Source organism: Cherax quadricarinatus, chromosome 1 (assembly GCF_038502225.1).
Source record: "Cherax quadricarinatus isolate ZL_2023a chromosome 1, ASM3850222v1, whole genome shotgun sequence".
NCBI classification, from domain to species: domain Eukaryota; kingdom Metazoa; phylum Arthropoda; class Malacostraca; order Decapoda; family Parastacidae; genus Cherax; species Cherax quadricarinatus.
Window position 1 is genome coordinate 3,920,545 of NC_091292.1, and position 23,781 is coordinate 3,944,325.

Here is a 23,781-nt window from a genome sequence, read left to right on the forward strand (position 1 = left end):
ATAGATGATTTTCGAATCAATTTTCCCACAAGAAGTAATGTAAATACAATTAATCCTTTCCTGACACCCAGAAGTATTAAAACAAAAAAATTTATTACATGAAATATAGATGTAGTACATAAACAATACAATGGGACATGATGAATGAAACATTAACAGTGCCTGCACTCTGAAGGAGGGGTGTTAATGTTGCAGTTTAAAAACTGTAGTGTAAAGCACCCTTCTGGCAAGACAGTGATGGAGTGAATGATGGTGAAAGTTTTTCTTTTTCGGGCCACCCTGCCTTGGTGGGAATCGGCCAGTGTGATAATAATAATAAAAATAACACTTAACTTTATTGGCGATTCTTCTTAGTGTATGGAAGACTGGAGGAGGAGGGAGATTGGATTAGTTACTGTTTGGAAGGGGAATCCCCTTCCATCAACACCTCAGGTACCAAGTCCTTTTCTAGGGTTACTTCTCTGTTTCTTAATGACACTAGGACCAGCTTGAGAGTCACTGAAGTCCTGTCTTGCAAAAAAAGTGTCCAGAGAGCTGTGTTTCTGGCATCTCTTCAAAACTTCCCTAAAATGGGCCAAGTCTCTGTCACTGTACAAGTTGCCAATATGGCTTGCAACATCCTTCTCAGGGTGATGTTTCTCCATAAATCTTTCCATCCTACCCCACATTTCAAAAATCTCCTTAATTTCTGAAGAAGGCACCTTCTTCCATCTCTCTTTTTCCTCTGCAGCAAGATTCTGAGCTGTGATCTCTTGCTGTTCCTGCTGAAGCTCTTGCAGCTTCTCAGTGGTTAGCTCTTCGTTGTGGTCCTCCACCAACTCTTCCATCCTCAAAACTCACATCCAACCCTATGGAACTCCCCAATGCCACAATAGAATTCACAACTGGCAGCCTCACCATGCCTTATCACACTGTGTATGCCACTATGGTTCTTAAATCTCTCAAACCAACCTTTGCTGGCCTTAAATTCACAATTATCAGTACTCGTTGCAAGCAATTTCTTTACCAGAACGTCATGCAACTGCTTAGCCTTTTCACAAATAATCAACGTCATAAGATTATCTCCTGCTAATTGTTTCTCGTTTTTTTTTTTTCAACAAGTCGGCCGTCTCCCACCGAGGCAGGGTGACCCAAAAAAGAAAGAAAATCCCCAAAAAGAAAATACTTTCATCATCATTCAACACTTTCACCACACTCGCACATTATCACTGTTTTTGCAGAGGTGCTCAGAATACAACAGTTTAGAAGCATACACATATAAAGATACACAACATATCCCTCCAAACTGCCAATATCCCAAACCCCTCCTTTAAAGTGCAGGCATTGTACTTCCCATTTCCAGGACTCAAGTCCGACTATATGAAAATAACCGATTTCCCTGAATCCCTTCAGTAAATATTACCCTGCTCACACTCCAACAGATCGTCAGGTCCCAAGTACCATTCGTCTCCATTCACTCCTATCTAACACGCTCACGCATGCTTGCTGGAAGTCCAAGCCCCTTGCCCACAAAACCTCCTTTACCCCCTCTCTCCAACCCTTTCGAGGACGACCCCTACCCCGCCTTCCTTCCCCTATAGATTTATATGCTTTCCATGTCATTCTACTTTGATCCATTCTCTCTAAATGACCAAACCACCTCAACAACCCCTCTTCTGCCCTCTGACTAATACTTTTATTAACTCCACACCTTTTCCTAATTTCCACACTCTGAATTTTCTGCATAATATTTACACCACACATTGCCCTTAAACAGGACATCTCCACTGCCTCCAACCGTCTCCTCGCTGCTGCATTTACCACCCAAGCTTCACACCCATATAAGAGTGTTGGTACTACTATACTTTCATACATTCCCTTCTTTGCCTCCATAGATAACATTTTTTGACTCCACATATACCTCAACGCACCACTCACCTTTTTTCCCTCATCAATTTTATGATTAACCTCATTCTTCATAAATCCATCCGCCGACACGTCAACTCCCAAGTATCTGAAAACATTCACTTCTTCCATACTCCTCCTCCCCAATTTGATATCCAATTTTTCTTTATCTAAATCATTTGACACCCTCATCACCTTACTCTTTTCTATGTTCACTTTCAACTTTCTACCTTTACACACATTCCCAAACTCATCCACTAACTTTTGCAATTTTTCTTTAGAATCTCCCGTAAGCACAGTATCATCAGCAAAAAGTAACTGTGTCAATTTCCATTTTGAATTTGATTCCCCAAAATTTAATCCCACCCCTCTCCCGGACACCCTAGCATTTACTTCCTTTACAACCCCATCTATAAATATATTAAACAACCATGGTGACATTACACATCCCTGTCTAAGACCTACTTTTACCGGGAAGTAGTCTCCCTCTCTTCTACACACCCTAACCTGAGCCTCACTATCCTCATAAAAACTCTTTACAGCATTTAATAACTTACCACCTATTCCATATACTTGCAACATCTGCCACATCGCTCCTCTATCCACTCTATCATATGCCTTTTCTAAATCCATAAATGCAATAAAAACTTCCCTACCTTTATCTAAATACTGTTCACATATATGCTTCAATGTAAACACTTGATCTACACATCCCCTACCCACTCTGAAACCTCCTTGCTTATCCGCAATCCTACATTCTGTCTTACCTCTAATTCTTTCAATTGTAACCCTACCGTACACTTTTCCTGGTATACTCGGTAAACTTATTCCTCTATAATTTTTACAGTCTCTTTAGTCCCCTTTCCCTTTATATAAAGGGACTATACATGCTCTCTGCCAATCCCTAGGTACTTTCCCCTTTTTCATACATTTATTAAACAAAAGTACCAACCACTCCAACACTATATCCCCCCCTGCTTTTAACATTTCTGTCATGATCCCATCAGTTCCAGCTGCTTTACCCCCTTTCATTTTACGTAATGCCTCGCGTACCTTCCCCACACTTACATTCTGCTCTTCTTCACTCCTGAAAGATGGTATACCTCCCTGTCCAGTGCATGAAATTACTGCCTCTGTTTCTTCCTTAACATTTAAAAGTTCCTCAAAATATTCTCACCATCTACCTAATACCTCCATCTCCCAATCTACTAACTCCCCTACTCTGTTTTTAACTGACAAATCCATACTTTCCCTAGGCTTTCTTAACTTGTTTAACTCACTCCAAAATTTTTTCTTATTTTCATTAAAATTTCTTGACAGTGCCTCTCCACTCTATCATCTGCTCTCCTTTTGCACTCTCTCACCACTCTCTTTACCTTTCTTTTACTCTCCATATACTCTGCTCTTCTTATAACACTTCTGCTTTGTAAAAACCTCTCATAAGCTACCTTTTTCTCTTTTATCACACCCTTTACTTCATCATTCCACCAATCACTCCTCTTTCCTTCTGCCCCCACCCTCCTATAACCACAAACTTCTGCCCCACATTCTAATACTGCATTTTTAAAACTATTCCAACCCTCTTCAACCCCCCCACTACTCATCTTTGCACTAGCCCACCTTTCTGCCAATAGTCGCTTATATCTCACACACCAATAATAACTTCTCAACATCTTCGAGTACTGGTGATCTCATTTTTGTCAGCATATTTACCCCCTTTGCAATAACAACTTCCTTGATTTCCTTTTTCTTGTCCACGATGGAAGATATGGTTGTACGGAATTTCTTATACATCCTGGCCAGTTCCGCCATATGTACGCCACTTTCGCATTGTTCAATGATGTTTTTCTTAAATTCAATCGTATTTCTCACCTTCTTTACCAAAGGCTTGGCACTAGGAGCTTTCTTTGGAGCTATGATAGCTTATTTAGCACTTGCAAGCACTAAAATGAATGGAATATTATGAAATATTTCGTATGAACAAGTGAGGGAACCGTCACTCACTGGTAAACAATGGCACGCCGGGTGGGAAGGGAGGCCGAGGTGGCTCAGAGTTGTGAGTACGCGTCCAGGATGAATGACGATTAGCGAGTCAACCGACCATTTGCAAGCCAATGTTTGGATGAGAATAACGTGACGATTTCCGATGAGGATGACTATCGAGCCGGACGATTATCGAGGGATCACTCTACTCTCTTCTAATAATGCTGGAAGTCTGAAGTTTTTGGTTAGCTCTTGCTCAAATAATCGTTACCAGAGCGAAGTATTAAGGTATCAGCTGGGATCTGTATAACCCACATCACACCAGTTACCATCCTGTTGCTCTGGTGTTCAGACGCCTTCACCTTTGCTCATGAATTTCTTCTTTTCCTCAATTGGCTTGGCCTCCCTAGGCCATGTAAACATTTTCATAATTTGTGGTAGTTCTTTCTGTCCTTGAATTTTCTTAGGTACAAAGCCAGTTCCTTTCTTAGAGCACTGGATTTCTGATTTTTTTGTTCTCAGTCTGGCCAAATTGTTTTCACAATATCATCATCAAGGAGTCTGGAAAGTTGTCATTTACCTCTTAGTGATAACAATAAAAAGCTGCACTTGCAGTTTAGCCACTCATTTGAAATATCAGACCAGCCTCATCTAGCAATAGAAGTTTTTAATGCTGCAGGATTGTATCATTATTCCTTTGGATCTTCAAATACTACTTGCCTTTAGTGTTATTCTCTCTCTTATAGTTATGTTTTATTTTAGTAATTTTGAATCCACTTGCAATAGTCAGGTGTCATTAACTCTATACAAGCTCCCACTTTAGCGTTTTACTTATGAATGGTACATATTGTGGAAAACTTAGGTTTTTTGCTTTGAAGATTTCATAAGATTTTTCTGTTTTAAATCTGTCAAACATTCAATTTAACCTTCAGTGTAATTACCTTAATTTTTCATGGGGGTGCCATGCAATTCCTTACAACATATGGGTCAGAGTGCTTGTATCTTATCTGAGCTTGAATGTTATGTAGCATAATTGAAGCAGAGGTTTCTAGACAAAGAACGCCACATATGGGACAAGGAAATTACCGTTTGCTTTAAAATGGTTAGATATGAGTGTACCCTAGTTGGTGGGAAGTTTCTCCTCACTTTAGGATTGTAGACAGTATGTGAATAATAAGTCATTTGACAAGATACAGTAGGAAACATAAGATGTGATTTGGCAGAGAATCAGTGTACAGTGTAGTTAGCATGTTTTGCATTTCATGTCTAATGGTTATAAACTCAGTAGGTCTCACTTTGGAATTAGATTACATTTATGCATTCTCTGGTTTTCCTCAAATCTCCTGACAGTTAGGGTTCAAATGTTCAGTACATTTTTTTTTTTTTTTTTTTTTTTTTTTTTTCCAAACCGTAGATCTACGCCATGAGCTCAGCTCACTCTGATAAACTGTGAGTGGTACATTTGGGCCTAGATATGAGAGAATACATCTATGTGGTATGTGTGCACCACATAAAACAGATCCTGCAGCACACTGTGTATAATGAGAGAAAAAAAACTGAAATCATGATTTTTCGATTAAAACAGCGACTTTGCAGTGTTTTTTCGTATGTTTTTTATAGTTGTATTTGCGATTTCTTGGTCTCATTTGATAGAATGGAAGACATATTACAGAAATAGAGATGATTTTGATTGGTTTTAGCACTGGAAATGGCTTGAAACTGAGCTCAAAGTAGCGGAAATGTTAAATTTTTGCCGATATTCAAGAGTAAACAAACGACCTCACACATCTAATACACGTCAGCTGGTGGGTCTAATATACATTCACAAATATGGTGATGATATTTATACAATTATTACAGTATTGCATAACAGTAAATCTATTTTTTGGTGTGAATAAAAATTCATTATGTGAATAAAAAATCAAAATGGAATTTATTTGTAAAGCCTCAAAATGTAACTAATGAACAGAGGAAATGTTAGTTTAGTTCCAGGAATACCTACATTGTTTATTCTGGAGCCTATTTTGAAATTGGAATATTTTGAACTTTGTGTTTAAATTGGCCAAATTAACAATTTCCGATCACTTTATTTTGTAGTTGAAACAGTTGACTTGGCGATTTCTTGTGCTCAATCGATAGAATAGAAGTAATACCAGTGAAATAGCTAAGAATTTGGTTGATTGGAATAAGGTAATTGGCCTAAAATGGGAGTCCAAGTCAGCAAAATCGCCGATTCGTAAATATCGCTGACACATCAAAATTCGCGAGAGCATAATTTCGTCAATTTTCCACCAAATTTCGTACTTTTTGTTTTATTACCTTCACAAAAAGATTCTCTACGATTTCATAAGAAAAAATAACAATTTTTTTTTTTTTGAAAATTCTTGGACACTGGTGCGTGACTTCAGATTTTGGCCTTGGACCCTGAAAGGGTTAACAAGTTGGCTGTCTCCCACCAAGGCAGGGTGACCCAAAAAGAAAGAAAATCCCCAAAAAGAAAATACTTTCATCATCATTCAACACTTTCACCTCACTCACACATAATCACTGTTTTTACAGAGGTGCCCAGAACACAACAATTTAGAAGCATATACATGAATATACCAAATTTAACTAAAATTAATGTGGCCAAAATTTGACATCCAGTTGCATGACTGAATTGTTCTGGCATGGTATATTCACTTATTTGCTCTAGTTATTCTATCCTTCATAGTTAAGAGGTTTTAAATTGCCAACATGTCAATTGTTTCTGATTAGAAAATGAGAAAAATCATAAAGGTAGAAGTGTACGAGTCTAAAATTTTTGTTGGTTTGTATCTTAATCTCTTTTATATAAAGAAAGTAAAAACATTTCAGATCCTGGAGAAGTCACTTCGTTTGTTGTTTGAGGACAAAGATATATCTCAAGTGAAAGACTTTGTGCAACGTCAATTTATAAAACTGCTTCAAGGCAAGGTTTCACTTCAAGACTTAATATTTGCAAAGGAATATAGGGGAGCAAGAGGATACAGGCCCACAGCCTGTGTTCCTGCACTTGAATTAACAAAGTGAGTGTGGTTAATGTATTTATGCTCTGCTTGGTCAAATGCTATATTGTTTCTGTATCTGACTCAGAAGCAGTGTTAAATGTACAGTAAACCCTCCAATTAACAGACCCAAATTTAACAGATTTTGGAAATTATGGGAAAAAAATTAGCTATACAAATATTGGAATCATTGGACAATATAAAAAAAAAAGTGTAAATTTTGGATTTTGTCATTAGTGATAGTGCCTGGTTATCTTTTGAATCATTAGACCCAATCTGATTATTCATTTGTCCATTATGGGCCAGTGTGTGCTCATCCAGGACCTGTCTGCTTTCATTATTTCCTGATCTGTAGGTCACCTGTGCCACTTTGTTGACTGTGCTCACTGATGCATTCATGTGTCATTAAGTCTCCAATTTTCCTTGAATTTACAGTGATTTGTGTGACTTGATTAACTTAAGTAAAGTGCAGTTAATAACAGCTTCTAAAGCTAGTGGTGATGCCAAGAGGAAACGTGTAGCTCTCAGTGTTAGGCAGAAACCTGAACTCATAAAGAATGGTGAGTGGCATCTGAATGGCATGGGTATGTAAGGAATATGGTATTAAACAGTGTCTGATACCCATACAAGCAAAGTTTAACTTATAGACTGTTCTAAGTTTAGCTCAGATGTTGGTAGAGCTTTACAGCTCCTCTCAGAACAAAAGTTATTCCAAGTCACCACTATTGATCAAGTTGCCTAAATGTTGCCTATGTGCAAAATAGATTTGGCATTGGGTAGAGTGAAAGGGGGTAAAGCAGCTGGAACTGATGGAATCATGAAAGAAATGTTAAAAGCAGGTGGGGATATAGTTTTGGAGTAGTTAGTACTATTGTTCAATAAATGTATGAAAGAGGGGAGGGTACCTAAGGATTGGCAGAGAGTGTATGTGGAAATAAATGGTATAAAATACTGACACAATGGAAAAATAAACACACAAGCAGTATAATGTGATCCTTTATTGACAACGCTTTGCCCACACAGTGGGCTTTATCAAGTCATAATCAGATCTGCCTGGGTGAAAGGTATGTGAATATTTATAGAATGGAGTCAGGTGGAGAATGCTGGGTAGGTTGGATCTGAACCTGCATGTGACAATCTTCTGAGTAGGGTGATAGAGGCTGCTAGGACCTTGGGTAGCTTTCAAGAGAGATTGGACAAATATATGGTCCTAGCCTCTATCACCCTAATCGGAAGATTGTCACATGCAGGTTCAGATCCAACCTACCCAGCATTCTTCACCTGACTCTGTTCTATAAATACTCATGTACGTTTCACCCAGGTAGATCTGTTTATGACTTGATAAAGGCCACTTTCATTTTACACTCACTTGGCAGGACGGTAGTACCTCCCTGGGTGGTTGTTGTCTACCAACTTACTACCTAAAAAAGAAAAACTTATTTTTCTTTTTAAATTTAGAAAAACTTGTTTTTCTTTGTAAGGTCACCCTGCCTTAGTGGGATATGGCCAGTTTCATGAAAAAAAAAAAAAAAGTTTTGTGTGCAAGGGGCTTGAACATACAGCAGGCATGTGTGAATGTGTTAGATAGGAGTGAATGAAAATGAATGGTTTTTGGGTCTTGACAAGCTGTTGAAGTGTGAGCAAGGTAATATTTTATGAAGGGATTCAGGGAAAGCAGTTAGCCGGACTAGAGTCCTGGAGGTGGGAAGTACAAATTCTGCTCTCAAACCCTTTCAGGGTCGGCAGGCCCTCTCCTAAACTTGTTCTAAGGGTCGGAAATTCTTCGAAAAAAAAAAAAAATTCTTATGAAATGATAGAGAATCTTTTCCCAATCATAATGACACCAAAAGTATAAAACTTGATGGAAAACTTACGGAATTATGCTCTCGCAAAGTTAGCGATCTTGACGATGTTTACACATCGGCAATTTCGCCCACTTTGAGCCCTATTTTCATCCAATTCCAATGTACCAGTCGACAAAAATCATAACTATTTCGCTAGAACTCCATTTTTTCTATTGAATGAGTACAAGAAACCACCCATTTACTGATTTCAACTATCCAATAAAGTGGTCCGAAATTGGCAATTTTGCCAATTTCACACAAATTTCAAAAGATGCCAATTTCCAAATAGGGTCCAGAATAAACAAGACAGACATTCCTGGCACTAAAATAACATTTCCTCTGTTCATTAGTCATGTCCCCAGGCCTCTGTTACATTTCTTTTGCTTTCCACTTTGAATTTTTATTCTCACAAAAAACAGAAGATGGTGTAGAAATGGTATAAATAATATCAGCGCACTTGTGAAAGAATTAGACTCACCAGTTGACGTGTATTGGACACATGGCTTGATTTATTTACTTTTGAACTTTGGCAAAAATCGAACATTTCTGCTACTTTGAGCTCAATTTCAAGGTACTTTTCATTGTGAAACCAATCAAAATCATCTAAATTTCCGTAATATGTCTTCCATTCTATAAAATGAGACCAGGAAAACTGGAATACAACCATAAATAGCATACGAAAATACACTGCAAAGTCGCTGTTTTAAACCATAAACATGGTTGGAGTTTTTTTTTCTCATTATGCACTGTCTCCTGCAGGATTTTTTTTTATACTGCGCACACTGACCACAGAGACCCATTCTTTCATATGTAGGCCTACCAGCTTTCTCTCGCTAGATTCGAAGGCGCTAGAATTTATGCGTGCTAATACGGCACCAACCCTGGCGTGCAAGCCGTACTAGTACAGCACCAACTCTGAAAGGGTTAAAAGGGGTGTGGGATATTTGCTGTTTGGAGTGACATTTCAGCTGTCATATCTGCATGCCTCTGCAAAGACAGTGATTATGTGTGAATGAGGGTGAAAGTGTTTCTCTTTTGGGCCATCCTGCCTCGGTGGGAAATGGCCGTTGTGTTGAAATAAAACTAAATTACTGTACTGTAGTACTACAGATTACAATACCTGTATTCTTAGTGTCCTGTAGTTGTGTTAGTTCTTTGACCAAGTCCACTGATTCACAACTTTGTTCATTTGTGATGCTCGTAAAAAATTAATCTCATAATTTCGAATGTGTCGACAATTGGCTATAACGTACACCCCCTCCTCCCTCTTAGTCTGTTAGAGGATTTACTGTACAAATATTCATAAGATGATTATTGTTAATTTTATTATTTATAGTAATTTCAATGTTTTTTCTTAATTTTGTATTAACTAAATTTGATACAAATTATTTAATTTTCTCATTTAGTGTCGCCTTAAGAATTACAGTAATTATTTTCAGGCGTTGCCTATATTTCTGGGAAACCAAGTTCTCTTGCATTTGCTGTTACCCCTATAAAATTGTATGAAAATAATTATGCATGCTCTTCTGTGGTCAAGATACAGTGGACCCCCGGTTAACGATATTTTTTCACTCCAGAAGTATGTTCAGGTGCCAGTACTGACCGAATTTGTTCCCATAAGGAATATTGTGAAGTAGATTAGTTCATTTCAGACCCCCAAATATACACGTACAAATGCACTTACATAAATACACTTACATAATTGGTCGCATTCGGAGGTGATCGTTATGCGGGGGTCCACTGTATTTGGATGTTTATATTAAAATTATTGGGGAGATGCTTGGAATTTTATTTTTATCTATTTTTTAATACACTATACTGATGTATGAAAATACTTGTAGTGACAGTTTCTATCAGCCTAGAAGAGGTATTTACACCGTTTGTTGGTGATGATCGCCTAGCATAACGTCATTGTATGAACAAAAAAAATCTTAGTTCTGTAAGGTAGTTCAGAATTTTTATTTTAAAATTATGTTTTATACAAAAACTTTAAATAACATTACTTTTTGCATAAGTTTATATGAGCTGGGAATTCAACGTAGCATCTCATAGTACACTGAATATTGCAGGCAATGGATTCGCAGAGACCGACGAAGGGAGCCACGCTCGGGTGAACGTGTTCCATATGTGATTGTTTATGGCGCCCCAGGATTACCTCTCATCCAGCTTATTCGTTCACCTGACGTTGTCTTGGCTGATCCAACTCTTCGTGTCAATGCTACACACTATGTCACTCGAGCCATTTTACCACCTTTGGAGAGATGTTTTTCACTTTTAGGCGTTGACGTTAATAACTGGTAAGATAAAAGGGCATTTTACACACATAATAATTAAGATGTGATATTAAATAAAAGTGGTGAGGCCTCAGTCTAATGGACTAGTAGTGAGGAAGAAGGTGTCCATTTAAACAAAAATCTATTATCTAAAAATGTCCAATGCAACAGACATGGTTTGTTGTAGAGCCTACCTGATGCGTGTACTATTATTAATGGACACTCTTGATGCAGTGGACTTGGTCCATTGCATGGTGAGTCTGCAGGATACACATTGCTGCTAACAGGCAGAATTTCTATGCAGTGGACTTAATCTTTTGTAGTGAACATTTGTCTGGCCAAAGATTTTGTCCATTATATCCAAAATCCATTATTTTTTTTATTTTTTTTTCAACAAGTCGGCCGTCTCCCACCGAGGCAGGGTGACCCAAAAAAGAAAGAAAATCCCCAAAAAGAAAATACTTTCATCATCATTCAACACTTTCACCACACTCGCACATTATCACTGTTTTTGCAGAGGTGCTCAGAATACAACAGTCTAGAAGCATACACATATAAAGATACACAACATATCCCTCCAAACTGCCAATATCCCAAACCCCTCCTTTAAAGTGCAGGCATTGTACTTCCCATTTCCAGGACTCAAGTCCGACTATATGAAAATAACCGGTTTCCCTGAATCCCTTCACTAAATATTACCCTGCTCACACTCCAACAGATCGTCAGGTCCCAAGTACCATTCGTCTCCATTTACTCCTATCTAACACGCTCACGCACGCTTGCTGGAAGTCCAAGCCCCTTACCCACAAAACCTCCTTTACCCCCTCTCTCCAACCCTTTCGAGGACGACCCCTACCCCGCCTTCCTTCCTCTATAGATTTATATGCTTTCCATGTCATTCTACTTTGATCCATTCTCTCTAAATGACCAAACCACCTCAACAACCCCTCTTCTGCCCTCTGACTAATACTTTTATTAACTCCACACCTTCTCCTAATTTCCACACTCCGAATTTTCTGCATAATATTTACACCACACATTGCCCTTAAACAGGACATCTCCACTGCCTCCAACCGTCTCCTCGCTGCTGCATTTACCACCCAAGCTTCACACCCATATAAGAGTGTTGGTACTACTATACTTTCATACATTCCCTTCTTTGCCTCCATTATATAGGCAGTAAACTGCCTAGTTGTGCTTGGGTTTTCACATATCAGAACACTGTTTTCACTACTATAAACTTTTTTCATCACTATGTATTTTATAGTTTTATGTTTAGTCTCATCAGTGTTTAGCATTGCTAGTCTTATCCTATTCTGCTACAAATTTATTTTTGTTTATTAATTCTGTTCTACCTCTACTTTTAGTCTCACTGTACTATTTTCTTAGTAACCAACCAGGCCTATATACACTTGTGGAGGTGTCCCTCACTTAATTCAGTAGGTGCAGTCCAGGCCATGGTAGTTGTGCTAAGCTAAATCAGGCCAACACTTTATTTCACATTATGAATGTTCAGTAAATTTTGTGAACTACACTGATAATACCCAACAAATATATATGAGATTTCTTTTTTTCAGCTAACCAGTTGTATTCACAGAGGCAGGGTGACTTGAAAATAAAAATGAAAGTTTCTCTCTTTAAATTAGTAATATATACAGGAGAAGGTTTTACTATCCCCTTGCTCCTGGCATTTTAGTCACTTCTTACAACACACATGGCTTAAAGAGGAAGAATTCTTTTCCAGTTCCCCCTGGAGAGTTATGAGACATGGAATTAAATTACTGATAGAAATGGTACATTACACAATAATGAATTTCCATAAAATGAGGGGAAATTTGTACTTTAGAATATAAGACTCCTTTCATGCAGAAAACTTCACCATACCAGTATATGATTGGCAGTTAATTGAGGTTTCTCACTAAATAAATTTCCCCAGAGTAATACCCAGCTTCCAGAAGATATGACAGTAGTGTGGATGTTGACTGTTAATGCAGAAAGCATCTAATTTTTTTGCATCTGTGGAGACCTGTGACTTTCTGTTCTATAAACGATTTGCATACATTTCCATTTTTTTTCAATGAACCGGTCGTATCGCACCGAGGCAGGGTGACCTAAAAAGAAAAATAGAAGTTGTTCTTTTTAAATTTAGTAATTTATACAGGAAAGGGGTTATTAGCCCCTTGCTCCCATATTGCCATTTACCTCATATTTTAATGCTGAAGATCTAGAGGCTATGAATATAGTGTGTGTGTGTATTGAATGCTGATGTTGAAAATAACTGATTTATTTAGTTTGCAACTCTCAGGGTGATAAATAATTTATACAAAAACATTATTACCAGATTCTTTAGAGGATATGAAAACTCTCCATAGTGTTGACTGCTGATGCAGAAAAAATCTGATGTATTCCCATGTGTGAGGACTGAGAATATACTCCCCAACTAATACCTGGGGTTATGCCTAAGGCTTATTGGTGTGAACCCTCCCCTTCCCTCCCTCCCTGGTCTTACGGTCCAGATCGACTTATTGCCAGTAATATACAGTAAGTCTAGTATCCGTCAGCACTGACAATGTTAATACGTGTAGGTATGAATGAATATTTTTGCTCTAACGAACGATTAGTGTCAAACTAAAAAAAAAAATGCACATTCATTCTATTTAAATTCCTTAATCACATACTTCACTTTCATAGTGCATCCCATTACACTGGGATGTCTGATTTTCTGCCTAAGTACTCAGGAATCCAGTTTTTGGTCTAAAGTGGGGGAGATTTCTCCTTTTGTCAAAATTTGTTGACTTCGATAATGGATGTGATTATAAGTGTAAGTAATGGACTTAAAATTGTTTTATTATGTTCTTAGATAAGTGATGCAAGTTTAGCATTGACCCATAAATGTAAAATATTGTAATTGACTTTCATAACAGTACTGTAAATTAATCACAATTACAGTGGCAGCAAATTAGTATTGACTGTAGAAATTAAGTTTGCTGAAAATTAGTCATGATTGCAGGAAATAAATAATTCAGTAATATTAGTAGCAAATGTTAGAAGCACTGAAAAAACACAGGATTCTAGTGTTTTGTTAATCATATAACTCTTAACTTGTTTATACCATCTTTTACGCTCTTCAAGCTCAGCATTAAGATATAACCACATTCATGTTATCCTAAGTTTAAGTTTAGACTAGTACATTACTTCATTTTACAATTTTTTCTATCCTCATCCATCTTGTAGGACAAATCCCCATGGATTGCGAGGGAGTAAAGGAGAAGCCAGGCACAATCATAGATTCTACTCCTCTACAACTACTGCCAAATCAGTGTTCTAATTCCTTTATAAGAGCATATTCAGTGCTGTGGTGGTTTGGGCTGTGATATGTGGAGCCAGTGGGCTGCCAGCAATATCAGCCTGGTTTATTAGGCAGGCACCAGACAAGCCTGGCCCAGGGCTGGGCTGTGAGGGGTATAAGAGGGTGTTTAAATCTGGGGTGGAAGGGAAGGGTTGAAAGGACTAGGTAAAGGAGGTTTTGAGTGCTAGGGGTTTGATCATCCAGCAGGCTTATACGAGTGCTAGATCAGAGTGAGTGGAGACAAGTGGTTTTTGTGGCTTGACATGCTGTTGGAGTGTGAGCAACAGTAATGATAGGAGATGGCTGGTGTGTTAAAAGGAAAAGAGTAGTGGGAGTGGTTGGGTGAGAATAGAACCTGCATAGCATGGGCTAGTAAATCTTGCTGCATTATTATTAAAATCAAAAAGGAGAGCTAAACCTACAGAAATCTTACTACAGTGCTACTCTTATGTTAAAATGCAGTTTGGCAATAGTTGTGTCTGGGAATAGTTGGATGAGAGACTTACTAAACATGAGCAACTAGGCCTACTACCATGCTCCTGTTTTTATGTAGACAAGCAATGTTTTGTATAGTGAAAATGGCGAGGTGAAAGTAGATCTTGCAAGCACTAGCTAGTAGGTCTGCTACAGTGTACCTTTGTTTTAATGGAGCAAGCTGCACTGCTTACCAAATCTTGTTACAGTGGCCCCAACACATTATCAGCTGAGTGAGTGGTTTTTCACTTTAGTCTTTCCTCCATATTTGTAAGGCTAAAGGGTATACAGTAGATTTTGGGGCTGTCTTTTTTTCTGTTTGCACGAAATATAATGCCAACACCTGGTACAATAATGTACTTTAATTCCCAAATATTGTTCCACTGTCCTTCATAAGCAAGGATAGTGATAGATGAAAATACAACTTTTTTTTTTTTTCTTTAGCAAAAAGTCAAGGTTGACTTATACAGGAAGACTAGCAGTACTCAAGTATACAATACACGATAGATAAAAAATAAAAGTGCATTTATGGCATTTTAAACATAATTTGTGGTGTATTTTAGGTACAGTGAATTGCCAAGGCCCTCCACAACTACATTTTCCTCCTTGGCAACAGAAGGTGCTGTAACCCATAAAGGAATGAAGTTCAATCGTGGTGGTATATCCATTGCCCGATACTTCACACCATCTTCCTGTGTCGCTTGTGGGGCAAATAATACTTCCTCAATGCAAGGTGTAGGACTGTGTTCAGCTTGCAAGACTTGTACAGATGTGACTGTTATTAAACTTAATGAAAAGATTCGCAACTATGAAAGAGCAGTAAGCCACATTCAGAAGGTGAGCATTGTTATTTTCTGTTCTGTATATAAATACTGTAATTATTACATTTTATATTATACTGAAAGTCAAAGCAGTAAGATAAATTTTAAAATTTTGATTGTGACAGATTTGGAATGGGTATTTATTATTACACATGTTCCTGTGGCTTTTGGATGTAATTATATTAAACACATTCTAAAATAAATATGTACCAATAGGTATGTGAAACATGCCTTGGCTGCCGTTTGCAAGAAGTCGAATGTATATCATTAGCCTGCCCCATTACTTACCGCCGTACTCAAGCCACCCGTGACCTTCACTTAGTCTCCCAACTTCGAGAGGTTATTAAGAATATTACTGATATGAAGCAAGACCCCTAATGTTGAAAAATTTGCTGAAATTTCGTAGTTTTTTATTAGGTGCTTTAAATGTAAAGTCGTGAAACACAGATACAGTACAGTATATCAACAATTTTGTTATTCTGTATAACATTACAACTGTTTACAGTATTTACAAAATAACCAGTGTGAAAAAGATTATATGTAAAAATGAGTAACATTTAGAATTCTGTTACTGCATGTTCAGAGTGTTTAATGCTGATTACGATAAAGTTAATTATACATTACTATATGTGGAAAGCTAACATATTGTTGAAACATGGAGAAAAAATGCCTGTCACATTAATAGTTAATATATTTTATATGCTGGAATGCCTCTACTTAAGTGTTTGTACAGTGTATTTCATATATATTCAAAATACAGAACTAAGCTCAGATTTTAATGAAGTATTGTAAATAACATGAAATGCTTAAAATATGTATTGTACCAGCTTCATAAAAAGTGGTACTACAGTGGACTCCCGGTATTCGATATTAATCCGTTCCTGAGAGCTCATCAAATATCGAAAAGCGAATAAATTTTCCTCATAAGAAATAATGGAAATCAAATTAATCCGTGCAAGACACCCAAAAGTATGAAAAAAAAAATGTTACTACATGAAATATTAAGTTTAATGCAATAGAATAATTACAATAACAACAGAATAATTGACACTTGCCTTTAATGAAGATCTGGTGATGATTGATGGGAGAGGTGTTAGTGTTTAGAAGGGGAATCCCCTTCCATTAGGACTTGAGGTAGCAAGTCCTTTTCCGGGGTTACTTCCCTTCTTTTAATGCCACTAGGACCAGCTTGAGAGTCACTGGACTTCTGTCACACAACATATCTGTCCATAGTGGCCTGTACCTCCTGTTCCTTTGTGACATTCCTAAAGTATTTCACAACATTGTCAGTGTAATAGTCACCAGCACGGCTTGCAATAGCTGTGTTAGGGTGATTGTCATCAAAAAAGGTTTGCACTTTAAGCCACATTGCACACATTTCCTTAATCTGTGAAGTAGGCAACTTCTTCAATTTCTCTATCCCCTCCTCCGAAGCAGTTTCCGCAGGTGTGGCCTCTTGCTGTTGAAGATGATCTAGCAGCTCATCAGTGGTTAGTTCTTCATTGTCCTCCTCCACCAACTCTTCCACATCCTCCCCACTAACTTCCAACCCCAAGGACTTCCCCAATGCCACAATGGATTCCTCAACTGGCATAGGCTTCTCAAGGTTAGCCTCAAATCCTTCAAAATCCCTTTTGCCTACACATTCTGGCCACAGTTTTTTCCAAGCAGAGTTCAAGGTCCTCTTAGTCACTCCCTCCCAAGCCATACCTATAAGGTTTATACAATTGAGGATATTAAAGTGATCCTTCCAAAACTCTTTTAGTCAGTTGAGTTTCTGTGGTCACTACAAAGCACTTTTGAAACATAGCTTTTGTGTACAGTTTCTTGAAGTTGGAAATGACCTGCTGGTCCATGGGCTGCAGGAGAGGAGTGGTATTAGGAGGCTAAAACTTGACCTTAATGAAGCTCATATCCCCAGAAAGTCGCTCTGCCAAGTCTGTAGGATGACCAGGGGCATTGTCTAATACCAGGAGGCACCTAAGGTCTAATTTCTTTTCAATTAGGTAATTTTTCACAGTGGGGGCAAATGCATGGTGTAACCAGTCATAGAAAAAGTCCCTAGTGACCCATACCTTACTGTTTGCCCTCCACAGCACACACAAATTAGCCTTGAGGACATTGTTTTTCCTGAACACTGGGAGTTTCAGAGTGATACACCAATAAAGGCTTCACTTTGCAATCACCACTAGCATTGGCACACAACAGAGTAAGCCTGTCTTTCACAGGCTTATGCCCTGGGAGTGCCTTTTCCTCCTGAGTAATGTAGGTCCTGCTTGGCAATTTCTTCTAAAACAGGCCTATTTCGTCGCAATTAAACACTTGTTCAGGTTTCAAGTCTTCACTGTCTATGTAATCCTTGAATTCCTTCACATATTTTCAGCTGCTTTTTGGTCTGAACTGGCAGCCTCACCATGCCTAATCACACTATGTATGCCACTACGATTAAATCTTTCAAACCAACCTTTGCTGGCCTTAAATTCACTCACATCAGCACTAGTTGCAGGCAATTTCTTTACCAAATTGTCATGCAACTGCCTAGCCTCTTCACAAATGATCGCTTGAGAGATGCTATCTCCTGCTATTCGTTTTTTCATTTATCCACACCAATAACAGTCTCTCAACATTTTCTAACACTTTCGGTCGCTGTTTCGTAATCACAGTTGCACCTTTTGCAAGAACAGCTTCCTTGATTGCCGTTTTCCTGGTCACTATAGTAGAGATGGTTGATTGGGGTTTATTATACAACCTGACCAGCTCCGACACACACACTCCACTTTCGTACTTTGCAATTATCTCTTTCTTCATTTCAATAGTCATTAGCACCTTTTTTCTCGAAGGGTTGGCACTAGAAGCTTTCTTGGGGCCCATGGTGACTTATTTTACAGAAACAAACCCCAAAAACAGTGATGATGTGGAATGTACCGAATGTATCCTTAGATGCGCGCACACTGGCTGGCTTGTAAACACTGGCACACACTGGGCAGTTCAGGCCACACGTGGACACGTCTTGTACGAATCGTATCGAATACCAGGTTTTCGATCGGATACCGAGGCAAAAATTTTGCGATATAATGCATCGAATACCGGATTTATCGAATATCGATGCCATCGAATACTGGGGGTCCACTGTATTAAGGTTACCATTAAATAAGGACTGATGATGGATATTTAATAAAGTTGTCTAGTGATGTATTTAAATTTTTTTTTTTTTTTTCATATATTTTTTGCCAAGAGTATAGTATTGATGCCATTGTCTGAAACATTGTCACACTGACCTTTGAAGTTGTAGATATTAAGTATCATCCGTAACTTTTCATGATCTCACATTCTTCATTTATAAATAGCCTGTAATTCTATCAGTTCTGTTCCTTCTAGATGTATTGAGTGTACCTGTCTTTCAGTTTGCAAATACTTTGTTTTGTATATATGGTGAAAAAATATATATATTTATACTGAAAAATTTAAAATGAATGTACTTTTATATGAAGATTTCTAATCCTTAAGTTTAACCATTATATAAGTAATTTTTTTTTCATATGTTAAGTGAAAAGGTATTACTGTATATATAAATAGTAAGAATATTGAAATGAATGCACCTTTTTATATCATGAAAATTTCTTTGCTTAACTCTTAGGTTTAACTATTATAACATTGGTAATCTTTCTTTTGAATTGATGTTTTGTACATTGTTTTATAAACTGAAGTTTATGCTCTGTATTAAGAGTTAATATGTATATATTTGTGTTCAGTTAATTTTCGTGGGTACTGAATAACCAGTAGGTTAGACAACCATTGCTAATCAACATTTATTTGTGAATAATTTTTTTTTTTTTTATTACAATTTCTTAATAGCAGCAGGAAAATTTTTAATTTGTCCTTGCTCATTTGTTGTATATAGTCATTCATGTAACTAATAATTTAGTTGTAGTGTGTCATAGTACAAATGTAATTTACCTTAGTGATTGTTTCCATTGATGTGTAGTCCATGTTTAGAACATTTATTATACTATTTAATATTGTTGCTTTTGTTGTTCCTAAGAGTGCAATTAATTTAAGTTTTACTGGATTGTTACATAAAAGGATTTTCATACAAGGTATTAAAATTCTGATTGCCTGTCATATTCCCTCTTTTCTTACTTTATCTTTCCTCTGCCTATAATATGATACAAGTGGAATACTCAGATCTCTAAATTAGGAGCAAATCTTCAGGTTAATGAAGGTTCTACTATGGCATAAGAATGAATTCTTGTCAAACTTAAACCTACATTGATTCTGATTCTTATAATAATAATGGGTATTGTATACTATTAATATAAAGTGTGTATGTGGGGGTCATATCCTTTCTCTGTAAGCCACATGTTTACGAGACTACTAAAATGCTGGGAGCAAGGGGGTTAGTAAAAACTCTGTATAAATTACTAAATGTAAAAAGAAGAGGTGGTTCTTTTTTGGGTCACCCTGCCTCGGTGGGAGAAGGGTCAGTGTGTTTAAGAAAAAATTGTGTATTTTTTTTAAACACCAGCTACCTCCCACCAAAGTAGGGCGACTGAAAAAGAAATGCCTTCATCACTCACTCCAGAGGTGTGCTGACATAACTGATACCCCTCCTAACTGCAGTATACCCACCCTTCTTTCAGAGTGTATGTACTATACCTCCAGGACTAGTCCAGTTAATCAGTTTCCCCGAATCCCTTTATAACAATGGCAGTCTCCTACCAAGGCAAGGATGACCCAAAGCATTCTAATTGCCATTTTTACAGAAGTGTGCCAACACAAGTCAGATTAACCCCCCGACTACAACACACCCCTCCAAGAGTGCAGGCACTCTCCAAGTCTTGAGTCCAGCTAAACAGTTTCCTTTAACTCCTTTGTGAAAGTTACCTGGCTCTATGTATATCAGTCCTCCTCTGTCCCATACATTATTCCTCTAGAAAAACAAAAAATTATCTTGCCAGTAGCTTATAGTTGTTTCCTAGGCCATCATGTATTAAAAAAAAAAAAAAAAAAAAAAAAAAATTGGTACATTGGCAAAATATTTTGGCTATCATAGAATGGGTATACTATCTGTTTTTAAAATTTAATATATATTATTAATGAATGATACTGCTAAATTAGGTAGTAACTAGATCCTGGACAATAAATACTGCAGCTAGTTTTAATAACATTGAGGTGTTTCCACGAGTACCTTCCATTAAAATTTATAGGTAATTTTTTTTTTAATTTTGTGTATAAATACTTTATATAGAAAATTCTCTGCCAGTAACATAAGTACAATTTTTTTTTAAATTTGTCAATATTTGTTACTTATGTACTGTACACAGATTTATATGGAGAGGGTAAAACAAATCTCATATGTCTTGTGTCACAGTGTGATAATGCCTAATGTGAATAATCATTGTGATCCTTGGATAGTACTACAGATGCTGTGCTCTTCCTATCCCTAATGTGCTCATAATCATGGAATCCAATGGTCATATTGACTGTCCATATTGCGGTTGTAAGTGTACACTATGCAAATTGTAAATATTTAAGAATATTGTGTACAGAAAAGTATTTATGAATGTATATGGTGTAAGTTTTTTACTGTTGAATAAAAAAATGATGATTTTTTGTTTTATTTAAATCAGTATTAGGTATCCCTGTTTAAGATACAAGGATACCTTGTTCTTGAACAGGGTTAAGTTCCTGAAATTATAGCTGTATGTGGTGGCAGGATATGTAGTGTGAAAAAAAATTGTAGGAAAATTGGGTCATGTTTCATGACACCTTTAAAAACCTCTTTGTAAATTCATAATTCATTGGAAATTATTTTACAATGGTGTCCTCTTCAAGGGGGGCTCCTTGGCGTGGTGAAGAGGCTCTTGGTCTGAGGAATTAGCCCTGTCGGTCTTCTTCCTCAGACCGAACCTAATTACCCCCCATTCTCCCCTCCCCTATCCCATCCTCCCCTTTTTCCATTCCTCCTCCTCCTCCTCACCCCTCCCTTTTGCCCTTCCTCTTTTTAGCCTTCGTGATTTCTCCCACAGGCGCGCTAGTTCCTAGGTAGGGGAAAGGACACCGGGGTCCATCCCATTCCGTTGAGGTTTCTTGGCGGTGGCGTAGTTTGCCGTGGAATCTGGATTGCCTAGGGATGTCCCGATCCCTCTCCGGTATCCCGGAGTAGCTTTGGGTGTCTTTTGGGCGACGGGTGTATCTCTGGAAGCCACCTTTCGGATTCCGGGGGTGGTGGCTGAAGGAGGTATGCTTTGTGGCGGATATCCGGCCGCCCTCTCTTTTGTCCACCGAGGTAGCTCGGCAGATGTGAGGTTGCTATCCCAGATTGCTGGTTTACTGGCATGAAGGGTAGGGTATGGCACGGGTTCCATGCTGCATCTGCGCTACTAGCGGTGTCGAGTCCTCTTGGGCGCGGAGGGAGATTTCTGGCCCTTTCATTCCTCCTAGGAACTATCCCTCCCTGGTCCCCCCTTTTTTTTTCTTTTTTTTATTTTTATTTTCTTTTCTTCTTTCTTTTTTTTTCTTAAAAACAAAAAGAAAGAAGTAACCTAACCATGGCAGCCCTAGTCCATGAACCTGGTACCCCCGGGCCCCTTCTTGATACCGCACCCCGTTCTGACCCCGCCTCGTCTTTGGACCACTCTTCAGACATTCCTCATGCCTCTGTACCTATTGCCGGTGCTGTTTCCTCACCCGCTTCAGGTACTGAGGCCTCGACTGACTCCTTCGATTTATCAGACCTTCGCTCTCCTCTGACTATGCTTCCGGCCTCTCCCTCTACGGTGCGGTAATTTTCAAATCGCCGACCCGTTCCACGTCGGACCAACTCTGGTCCCACGCCTAAACGTCAACGACAATTACCTGCTGATGATACTTCTCCACCTTCACCTTCTCGTTCTTCTCAGAAACGATCGACACGTCCTTCACTACCTTTCCACGCTCAGTTTCAGACTGAACAGTGGACTAAATTCTTCACTTTACGACCAACTTCCTCTACTGCCTATCTTTCTGACCATAGTATTGGCAAGGCACTCCTACGCCATGTTGGTAAAGATATTTCTTTTCATGCTCTTAAGAGCGGTACGCGCATCATTACCGTACAGAATGCTACCCAGGCTCGTGAGCTCTCTCGTCTTTCCCATATAGATACTGTTCCTGTCACCCTTGAAAAACATCATTCCCTCAATTCTTGTAGTGGTACCGTTATTCTGCCCCATACCATAGTTCAACAAAATTTCCAGACATGTGGCACCGACATTCTAGAACAGCTGGAACTCCAAGATCTCCCAATCCTCAAGGTAGACACTTACGTTCTTCCTGCCCGTGGGCGGAGACGATACCCTAGCAATGTGGCTCGTTTAACTTTTGACAGCCGAGAACTCCCATCCTCCGTTTATATAGCAGGACATCGGTTACAAGTTCGAAAGGTGATCCCTACACCACAACAGTGTAGAAATTGCTGGCGATTTGGCCATCCAGCGAAATATTGCAGATCTATCGCCGAATGCCCAGTCTGTGGTGCCGATGACCATTCTAATACGTCTTGCAATCGATCTCCCTCTTGCCTTAACTGTCATGAGGCTCACCCTTCGTACTCTCGCCGTTGTCAGGTCTATTTAAACGAGCGGGAAATCCGTTACCTCAAAGAGACAGAAGGTCTCCCTTATGCCATGGCAGTTTCTCATCTCCGCCTCCAAGGGAGACTCCCACGTGTTTCTTATTCCCGTGTTTCAAAACGTCCCCCCACTTCTGGTATCCCATCTTCTACACCCACCTCTGTGGTTACCTCTCCCATAATCACTCCTGTATCTAATCCTTTTGCTGTCCTCGGCTCAGACGTCCCTACTTCAACGCCTCAGTCTAATCTCGCTTCTTCGAGTTCTCTCTTACAAGCCTCAGTATCGACGAGACCTCGTACGACACCTCTTCCCAATCGTCCCTCTACTTCTCAAAAGTCAAAAAAAGGTCCGGTAACACCTCCTACCCATCTTCCACCTCCTCATTTTACCCTCCCTGTCTCTGTCCCTAGTTCTTCCCCTCTCACTGGCTCAGTTACAAGTGCAGAGGTTCACCCTCCTCCTCGTAATGTACCTTCCTCCCCTGTTCCCTCCCAAGTTTCTTCCTCTTCTG

At 38.6% G+C, this 23,781-nt stretch overlaps 1 protein-coding gene across 7 annotated transcripts in view; it reads left to right on the top strand.

Moving 5' to 3' along the window:
* LOC128690850 (mucin-3B-like) overlaps window positions 1-21,263 on the top strand; it is a 245,985-nt gene extending 224,722 nt beyond the window's left edge. For 3 of the 7 annotated variants that reach the window (XM_070085103.1, XM_070085141.1, XM_070085201.1), the window contains 4 exons: window positions 6,724-6,914; window positions 10,807-11,034; window positions 15,397-15,670; window positions 15,871-21,263. In XM_070085103.1, the coding sequence (XP_069941204.1) occupies window positions 6,724-6,914; window positions 10,807-11,034; window positions 15,397-15,670; window positions 15,871-16,032 (855 nt within the window). In that variant the 3' untranslated portion in view covers window positions 16,033-21,263. Of the gene's footprint in view, window positions 1-6,723; window positions 6,915-10,806; window positions 11,035-15,396; window positions 15,671-15,870 lie in introns of those variants that run through there. The other 4 variants (XM_070085263.1, XM_070085441.1, XM_070085383.1 and 1 more) reach the window with 3 other exon arrangements.
* Window positions 21,264-23,781: the final 2,518 nt, after the last annotated feature.